Raw genomic sequence first — 10,333 nt, forward strand, 5'->3', positions numbered from 1 at the left:
AGTGCAAATGAAAGTTAGTTTTAGCTGGAACATGTAACACTCACTGGCATTCCTAACTACAGCTCCTGAGACGTTTTCTGAGCTTCCCTCCCTCCCATTATTTATCTCAGCAGTTCAAATGCAAAAATCTGGCACTTTGGATCATGTGAGATGTTTGTGTTATTCCCTGAAGGACTTTGCATACGAGAACTAATGAGAAGATTATTCTGTGACAGTTAAACTGAAGCACTGTGACTGCATCAGATGTTATCTTGCTAAAGCACTTCTCAGACTTTTGGGAAGTGTGACCACCTCTGAACTCCTCTGTCTTATTTGCAACCCGAGAGTCACTGAGAAGAAAAATGAATGAATTAAATAAAAGTCTCTTTAGTCACAGAAAGGTAGCAGTAGGATTGATGAATCATTTTCTGACACGCCTCACATTTCACTCTCACCCGTAGCAGACATTGACTACACAGCACAGTGAATAAAAGCACAGGTCTTTCCACACCATGCTTTAGCAGCGGGGTAATAGTGCCCTGAAGACCTTCCAAATTGGAATAGTGTGCTCTCTCTTCAGTCATAGAATAGCTTGGGTTGGAAGGAACCTTAAAGATCATTTTATTCCAACCCCCTGCCACGGGCAGAGACACCTTCCACTAGACCAGGTTGGTCAGAGCCCCACCCAGCCTGGCCTTGAAAAGTTGCTACAACTATACATTTCTTACGCTGCAAACACTGACAGCCAAGGTTTCTTTATCAACAGGTGTCTTAATGGAATTTTGGAAGCAAAGTTTCCATTTAGGTAGGAAAAAAATTAGGGAAAAAAAAACCAAACCAAACCTGCCTTCATATTTCACAGAGTCACAATTTCAAAAAATGAATCCAAAGCCTGCAGTCGAAATGGACACCCCAGTATTTTATTTTCTGTGCCAAAACCATTGCTGCCAAAGAAAATCTTCCAAATTTGCTTCTTCCTGAACACCACACCAAAATTTCCAAGGAGGCACATGCAGAACTCAGCCTTCCATACGATGACACAGCAGGTGAAGCCTTTTATTTCCAGAGAAGCCCCAAATGCCTGATTTTCTCTGGTATGAAGCTTCCTATGGCGGCAAAGTAGGAGGCAGAAAGAGCCTGGGTGGGTTAGAAAATTCTCACATCTGGCTTTGACATGACCCTGAGCATCAGCTGCAGTGTCACAGCAGGCTCTTCTACAGGCCACTCTCACAGCCAGATCCCTAACAAATATCAAGGAATTATCTGAGAGATGGCCGCCAAAAGCATCCAATTATTTTTTTTTTTCACTGTCAAATGGCAGGTCCTGGCCTTTAATCCCTTCCTTTAAGTGGAAAGGTGACTCTCAGTTCTTGAGTTGTCATCTCTTTTTCTTTAAAACAAAAAACGCTGGTTTTGGAGTTTTGGATCCCTAAGAACAGATTAATTTGTGTATAGGGAGAAGAAGCTTACCAACTGTTACTGCAGCATTAATACCTTTCCTCTTTTAAAATGAGACCAGACTAGTGTGTGACACAGGCATCTTCCCTAAACACATGCAATCTAGCTCAACAGCAGTTTTTGCTAGTAAATAGGTACAAAAATAAGCCAACCATAAAGCCAAATAAAATCAACTAATTTTAGTACTCACAAGCTGAGCAAATAGTACAAAATCTACAAGTAATTTATTTTTTAGAATATCAAATTATTAGTAAGCAGCAGTGAGGGAAAAAAGGATTGCAGGGTGCAATTACTGTCTTAACAGATTCCCTTCAAAAGGGCCTAATTATGACATATTAATTGTATTAAATGAATTGTAATTTTCACTCGAATAAAATCCTTTTTCCCCATCCAGCTTATTTTCTTCCAATTCCCTCCTCACCATACCCTGCAGGTTTCATCTGTTTGAGGAGGACTCTTAGAAAAACAAAACAGCTCTAGAACATCTGTCCCCTGCTGCCCTCCCTGTAAAATACTCTCAGACATAAAAAGGCAGCGAGAGCAGTCGGAGAGACGGGCAAAATGAAGAATGAGGGAAGAACTGAGGGAAAAGAGAGAGGAGGGGAAGAAAGGAAATATTTTGTCAACTTTTGGCAAAAGATGGAGCAAACATTGCCTCCGGCCCAAAGCCCATCGGAGAGCCACGCCTGGAGGAAGCCTGTTCAGAGGGCTGGGTGTGTGGGCACCAGCAGGTTCAGTGGCCAAACTTTCATCCCAAGGGGGAGAAGTTTACCAGGCTCCTTGGGTGGTTCTAGGCTGCAGCATCCTTTGCTGAGCAGAGCCCCCAAAACCATGGAGCTGATGGAGTCGTGCTCAAGCTACCCCAGGTGCTGCCAGTGGTAGAGGAGCTTGCTGTGTGTTGAATTCGCCAGGAGAAGCACAGTGGATTGCTCATGCTGAGGTCTTTGTCTCACCTGGACTGTTACCAACCCAAGAGAGCTGGTTCCTACTCCCTCGGCTCTTTAATGCTGTTCTCCAGTCACGCAGGTGGCTGTGGTGGAGGCAGGTGCAGAGGAGACAGACAGGCAGGCAACTTGTTGTTTTAAAACAAAGGGAGGAGTTCATGTGCCAAAAATCGCAAATATAAATCTGGTTTAGTCCTGGGCTACTTGAAGTGCTCTGAATGACACTGAGCTAATGACTCAAAACGTAAAACTCTTGATTTGAACAGCAGTGTGGTATCTGCTTTTGCTTCGTGAGTTCGGATCTATAGAGCAAACCCAGGCTGAAAAGCAGCAAGATGTAGGACAGGCCCACCAATGGCAGGAAAAAACACTTCCTTTTCTGAGGCAGCTGAGAGCTGCCTCCTTTACTTTGAAGATTTGATCTCAAGTCCTAATCTGGGCTGAAATAGAAGTGACAAGTTCCTCCACTTATTTACACAAGTGTATGTAGGATTACATCTGTATTTCACAGGCAGTAAGAAAGGGGAGAGAGGTCTGTCCCACTCATGCTGGAGAGGGCCACATTCAAGGGTATGCCATTTTGCCAGTTTCCTTTTTCAGATGGAGTCATACCTGACCATGAGCAGATAACATTTCAGGTCAGACTTGTTTCACCCACAGTAAGTGAGAAAATTTCAAAGGTAATAATATGTGGAGGCAATTTAATAGCTAACGTGTCCTTGCATACTCGAAGGTGTAAGTGCCCTTCAAGAAAATGAAGAACTCTGCAAGGTGTAGGAGTTCTTAAATCTGTCTTGCTAGACACTATCCCTAAAGCTCACAGCCCTCAGGTTAGAGGGGGGACAAGAGGGGGAAAAAAAAAACTACAAGAAGAAAAATATTCCTTCCTTAATAATCCAAATCATCCAAACACACGGAAATCGCACATGGGCTTTCTTTTGTCCACTGTTTCATTTTCATCTCATTTCTACTCCTGATCCCAACTCATTTACTCTTTAATCAGCCAAACAGTTATTTGCTCACCCTCCACTTTCCTCTTTCCAAATTTATCTGATGCTTTTCCCTTGACAGGGAAGGAAATGCGAGAAGTGGTAAAAAACACGAGCCTGACACCTCTCACCACCACCCCTGCTCCTCACGACAGCTCCTCTGCCCTGGCCCACCAGGATTTGAATGCACAATTGCTGCAGCCAGCAACCCTGGAAAATAAAACATCCACTGTTTCTCTGAAGAGGAGAAAGCACCTTTAAAGGAGCAGTTAGTGAGGCTCTACATCCCGAGGAACAACCACAGTGAGCCTCTTCCATTTAGTGTCACCCTGTGCGTGGACATCACAGCCCACTTACACAGCAGGACAAAGCCTTGCTACAGAACACAAGTGCTATACCCTGCTCAGGGCAGCTGCATTGTAATTGTTACTAATTTTTCAGGTTATTTCTATAGTACAGGCCCTACTACCCCCATGCAGTCCCTTTTACCAGGGCTATTTTTGGCTGGAAGGAAGTGCTGCAATGCTAATTTGTAAAGCCAGGGACTTTTCAGTCAACCCAAACCTGGTATGTTTATTTGCTTTGTCTTTGGTCAAAAATACATCACACCCCACCACGCCACAGACATTCACTATATTAAGTCCTGGATTATGACTGCCAGGTCCCTTTCCTTTTTATTTTGCAGGCATCCAATGACAACAACCAAAATTTACTCATTGTTTAACAACAGAAATATTTTGCCTTTCAATAGTACTTCCATTAGGTGGACCTGGAGGGATTTTGACCCTGCCACCTCAAAATACTCCAGTGCACCACAGCACTCATCTTTGCCTCTCAACTCTTCAGCTTTCATAAAGAATTCAAAAATAAACATAAAAGACCCAAGTAATTATTAAAAAAAATCTAAAGCAAAACAAAAAGACAGAAAAAGAGGCTTGAGGTGGAACTTGCCTTCTGATATTTGAATGGAGAGACATCACGTTTTTCAAACTTCTCGTGTCTGGAAAGACAGTAACCCCTTTTCAGCAAAATTAAGAGAGCAGAGCTTAGCTTCTTGGGGAATAGCACAGCTCCAGAAATCAGGCCCTTATCACCTAATACAGCACGACTAGTGAAGCAGTGAAATTACAAGAGCAGTTGAATCTTCCCTCACAATCTTCATTCCTTCCAACACTCGGGGAATAAGGGCCATCACCAATTAAGGAGGAATGGCTGCAGGTTGAGAACTTGCTAATGTGTGTGTTCATCACCTTCAAAACACGAAGCCATAAATTCTAAGGGTCCTGACACACTTGAGGTATTTAATACATATCCTTCCTTACCCTTCTTTTCTTTAATAGCTGGAAGAAACCGAAGGAAAGATAACCTCCCACCAATTATATGGGAAGTGGAGTTTGTGTTTTGCAGTGAAGGCTGTTAGACCCAGCACCCACTCTGACCTTAAAACTTCAGAGCAAGTTTACAGAACAGGTTTTTGCTCACCCCCTGCACAGAACACACTGCCATCAGGAAAAAAAAAAAAAACCAGCAGATAAACCCTCTCCATGCATAGAATGAAAAAAAACTAACACTGAAAAAACGGGAGCTGTGGCATTCAGAGCACAACTCGGATCCTGCTGTGGTTTCAGTACCCGCTAATCAGACCAGAGCTGTGTGATCTCAGCTCTCAGGAGGCACAAGCCCGGCCTCTCCTCACAATGAAGCTGCAGGAATAACATTCACCTGGTCTCAGTAAAAACACAATTGGGAAATGCAGTGGGATCAGCAGGACTACCACTACTCAGTACCATGAGGACTAGCACAAGAGGCAAGATGAGGCAATGGTGCTTTCCCTGCAAACATTTAATGCAGTCCAGATGGACTTCAAGAAAGCTGTGAAGAACACAGGTTTTTTTAAGGGTTTGACTATTCTTTTGGTCAAAGGCTCGTGGGAGAAACAAAATTAATATGAAGAGAACTGCAGTGAAGATAGCAAAAAACCCTAAATGATCTTTGATTCAGTTTCTCACAGCGCTTATCATCTCAGGGTAGGCAAAATAATAAAAGATAGAGCAAAGGAATTCCATCAGATTATCTAAAGAAATAACTAAGAACAGTGCACACAATTCATATTGGGCTCTTGCCACCTCTTATTTAAATCTGGAATTGGAAGAAGTGCACCTGTACAGAGAGGTATAAAGCACATAATCCGTCAGAAGTAGGACATATAGTAATACATCCATGAAATAAGGGACAAATACATCACATTCTTCAATACAGTACACCTTTTTCACCTTTCACATAATTCTTAAGTAGGTCTACATGTGAATGAATAGGAATTAGTGGGAGTAATGACATTTGATACCACCTGGTAGCTAGTCTGGAGATCTGATAGGATTAGGAAGGATACTGTGTTGTAAAACTGTAAATGATCAGAAACACTTTGGCTGCAAACACTTTGCAAAACTGGATTGACTGCACTGAAGTTTCCTGTCTCGGAAATAAAATAAATTTGACTTCACACAGCTGCTCTATTTTTGTACCGTCAGAACAAGTGTTTCAGAACTGCCATTGTGAATCGCAGTTCTGCGCTGTGTTTATCTGCTATATGACAAATCAGGATTGGAACCAAAGCCAAAAAGCGTGCCTTAAATGACCTGAAAAACGAAATTCTGTCATAGTAGCTTCCTTCCTAGAACAGAAATTAAAAAAAAAAAAAAAAAGAAAAGGAGAAATTTCTAAAAATGCAGCTGAAGCGAGCTCAGTAGTGCTGAAGTCGTTCACAAATGCTCGTTCCCCATCCTGGCACAGCAGCTCCTGACGCTCGACGCACACACGCAGGTGCCAACGCTGTTGTAACCACGACATTACGTCTGGTGCCTCTTCTCACAGCCTGCTAGTTGGTCGTGGCCCACTACTGACTGCCCTGTGTGCATTTACCCATCCCCTCTCTGCAAGGCCATCCAGGGCAGCTCTGCCGTCCACCCTTCTGCTCCAACAGCTGTGCTGCTCTGCTGCTCTTCTCTGCCAGTCTCCTCCTTCCTCCTTGGAAAAACGTCAGGAGAGCATTACCTGCCCTGTGGGTTTGGCAGTGCCAGGACAGGCCTGGGTGAGGAAGGGAGGTAGCTTGGGAATTCCCCACATATTGGAGGGATGCAAGAATAAGGGAATCATAGAATGGCCTGAGTTGGAAGGAATCTTAAAGAACATCCGGTTCCAACCCCCCTGCCATGGGCAGGGACACCTTCCACTAGCCCAGGTTGCTCAGAGCCCCATCCAACCTGGCCTTGGACACTTCCAGGAATCCAGGGGCAACCACAACTTCATGGGGCAACCTGTGCTAGGGCCTCACCACCCTCACAGCACAGAACTTCTTCCTAATATCTAATCTAACCCTACTCTCTTTCAGTTTGAAGCCATTCCCCCGTGTCCTGTCACTCCATGGTCTTGTTAAGAAGTCCCTCTCCATCTTTCTTGTAGGCTCCCTTCAGGCACTGGAATGTGTCCAAGCATCACTTTACGCTGCAGCTTCTGACGTGAAGCGAAGTCAGGTTGGGAGGAGCATTTAAATCAGTAAGAGACGTCTCTCCTTTTCCACATGATCATGCACAGCCCACTCCAACTCCGGAAACTCGCTGCACAAGGAGCTTAACACAATCCCAACGCTTGGCAGTACCCAGACACTTGCTTTTAGCATCAGCATGCGAAGGATTCAAGCAGCACCAGTAGCAGCTTTGTAGCTTTATACTATTCATTGCAAAGCAGGAAAAAAAACCCAACAAGTACATTTGTGATCTTTAAGCCTTCCAGTTTCAGGCAGGGAGCGAGATAACAAATTCTTCCCCATCAAAAGTAGAGAATAAATTTTAACTGCACTCTACTGAGTCACTACACACCAAGATCTGATTTTGGAAGCACAAGCGCATTTATAACCTCGCTTACAACCTCGGTGGGCCTACTCGTGAACAAAACCTCACATGTGCTAAACACCAGTAGCTGTCTTTTAAATAATTAACTCTGCAAGAAATCAGAACTAGTTCAAAACAGTAAAAGCTTTGCAATCACATTCAAAGCGCCTTTTTTTTTTTTTTTCAGGTGGAAAAAGAAATAAGAAATCAGAGGGAAGTTTAGCTGAAATCTTACATCACCTGTAATACAAGTAATAGGAGCTGTTAAGCGTAAGTGAAGCCTCTGGGTGTACTGAGGGCAGCACATTTCTCCCTCTTAGACCTCCAGTCATATTATTAAAAGCGTGGCACATTTTTCCTTCTCCATTTCTTCCAGTTTCAGAATCCCCCTAGACACATAAGGAGATGATACGCTTGATAGGCACTTTTTCTACCTGAAATTATTTTTTTTCATTTAAGACATACTGAATTAGATTATTAGTCCAATCAACTTCAGTATCTTGATCCTGGCAGAAACCAATATTGAATGTTTGAATGTTCCCTGGAGTAATAAAGCACTCACAAAGCCACAGGAACAGAACTAGTCAAATATGCAGCGCTCAACACGGAGGAAAAATTATTTCATGGCCTCTGTGGCTGTGGGGCCACACCTTGATATGCCAGAGCTAGTCAGGGTTTGTTTTTTTTTTAAACTCCATTTATTGATCACGCCAGCCTTTCTCAATACACGCATTGATCCTAGTGTGGTACACTTCGATAAGAGCGATGATGTGGCCAAACCTCTCACATTAGAAGTGCAAAAAAGAAAGAGTTCACAGACGTCCAAAAATGTAACGACAGCTGAACACTTCCTGTTGGCTGGGCATTTTGGCATTCATTGGCTTTTTATTACGTAGAGCAGTTAAGCAGAAGAATAAAGATTTTTTGTGTGTGTGTGTGTACACTGGGAACAGAAGGACCTAAACTCCTGAAGCAAACACGAAGTTCTGAGGAAAAGCCCCGAGGACTCTCAGGAAATTAATCCCCACTCAGCTGACTAGTCATCCCCACCAGCAGCCCAGCACCGCTCCTCCTGGGATCTCATGACACAGATGAAAGAGCAACTACATGGCAAATAAAAAACCCCAAAAACACAACACTTCAGCCACGCTGGTGGATGCAGACGGGGGAGATTCAGAGCGGCACGGTCTGTTTGAAAACAATATTCAGAACACAATCGTTCTTTACGCTGTTAATGAGTAACACGTGGATTCTCGACAGAAGGGGCTGGTTTTGCCCAGCCATCACTTTGTTCAGCAGGAAGATTTCGAGCGATTCTCCCGGGAGCACCGGGAAGATCCACCAAAGCGCCCAATCACGATGCAAAGCAGCTCAGAAAAAGCAATGAATATAAAAAGCACCCTCCGTCTCCAAAACCACTGTCATTTCGAACTGACAGAGCAACTCGCTGCGGATTCAAACGCCGTGACACGGCCTAAAAACGGGGAGCAGGTCGGCGGGATTTCCCGAGCAGTCACCGGGTCGGGGCAGGACAGGGCTGGGCAGCCGGGGTTCGGGAGGGCGGGGGGATGATGCGCCTCCCTCCTTCCATCCCTCTTTCCCGGCCCGTGGAAACTCCCTTCTGCCGCCTCCGCTCCCCCGCGCCGAGCACCGGCACCATCCCTGGGGAAGGGGGGGAGGGAAAAGGGGAAGGAGGGAGGGAGGTGCCAGCACTAAACACCGGGAGAAAGTTGCGTTTGGGCCAGGCTGGGGAGGGCGGGGGCCGCAGATTCGCTCCCACCCAGGAGAAGTTTGCCCCCACCCTCCCACCCTTCCCCCAGCTCGCATCCCCCATCCCGCTCCTACCGCCTGCGGCGGGGTGCCGATCAGCATCTCCAGGTAGTAGCCGCGGCCGGAGTCGCCCTGCAGGTTCTCCACCATGGCCAAAAAGTTGAGGGTGTCCCCGGGATCCGAGGCCAGGGCCAAGCCGTCCGCGGCCCCGGCGGGGTCCTGCTGCGGGGCGCTGCCCCCCGGCCGCAGCACCACCGGGGCGGGCGGGGACCCGCCGGGGGCGGCGGGACGGGACACGCGGAGCGGCAGCGAGAAGAGAGCCCGGCACAGCCCCGTGGTGCCGGCCAGCAGGAGCAGGAATCCGGGAGCCGCCAGCGGCGTCCCCATCCCGGCGGCAGCGCGGGGGCCGCTTCCCAAGTGCGGCGGCTCCGGCCGGAGGCAGCGGCCGCCTGGCTGCCAGACGGGAGCAGCAGAGGGGAGGAGGAGGAGGAGGAGGAGGAGGAGGAAGGAGAAGGGAGCGGCTTACCCACGCCCCGGCTCCATCTCCCCCTCCCCCGAAGCGAGCTCCTCCTCGCGTTCCTCCCGCACGGTCCCCAAAGCTCCGAGCGCTCCTGCTGCCCGGGGGCCGTGCGGGAAAGTTGCTCCGACCCAGCGCCCTCGGGAGAAACTTCCCGGCTGGGCACGGCTCGACTCAGCCTAACCCAGCCCAGCCCGCAGCTCCGCTATCGGAGCGTGATGGCGCGGAGGGGAGAAAAGTTTCCGAAAGCCCTAAAGGGAGAGCGGCGGAGCGGGGATCCCCGCTGGGGCTCCGGCAACCTCGCAGGGCTAGGCTGGCCACCCCGCGGGAGCAGAGGCTGTGCTCGGGCAGGAGGAGGCGGAGGTGGGAATGCGGGGTCACCTGGGGATGCGGGCGCGCCTCCCGCACGGGTGTCCGTGTGCGAGGAGCGGGCGAGCGGATGGATGTGCGTGTGGAAATTCATCTCCTGGCGCTGGCAGGAGCGAGGTCGTGCAAGGCGTCTGCCTGGGAGAAAGCCTGCGAGGCTTTTTGAATGTCTTCATCATGCACGGAGTTAATCACGGCAGTCAAGTGCGGCCTTTTGAGGGATGGGAACACTTAGGATGGAATTAGTCTCTACATCTCTGGAGTAATGACAGCGCCAGATAGATCGCTGGATGGAGCAGATAGTCCCAAAGCCTTGTAATATAACACCGGGCAAGTCTCAGCAGAGTCACTTTGTGGCTGTTTCTGACCCTTCCCCCCATCCTCTGTAGTAGATAAAGTTGAAAATTACTCAGCCTTAGTCGT

General features: G+C 47.4%; 1 protein-coding gene across 1 annotated transcript in view; it reads right to left on the reverse strand.

The window, feature by feature from the left end:
• The window catches only part of BACE2 (beta-secretase 2), a 54,234-nt gene extending 44,820 nt beyond the window's left edge, over positions 1 to 9,414 (reverse strand). The window contains exon 1 of the mRNA XM_050332832.1: positions 9,103 to 9,414. Coding sequence (XP_050188789.1) covers positions 9,103 to 9,414 — 312 coding nt within the window. The remainder of the gene's footprint in view (positions 1 to 9,102) is intronic.
• Between the last annotated feature and the right edge of the window lie 919 nt (positions 9,415 to 10,333).

The sequence above is a fragment of the Myiozetetes cayanensis genome, unplaced genomic scaffold, assembly GCF_022539395.1.
Source record: "Myiozetetes cayanensis isolate MyiCay16 unplaced genomic scaffold, myiCay2020 scf5-8, whole genome shotgun sequence".
Lineage (NCBI taxonomy): Eukaryota > Metazoa > Chordata > Aves > Passeriformes > Tyrannidae > Myiozetetes > Myiozetetes cayanensis.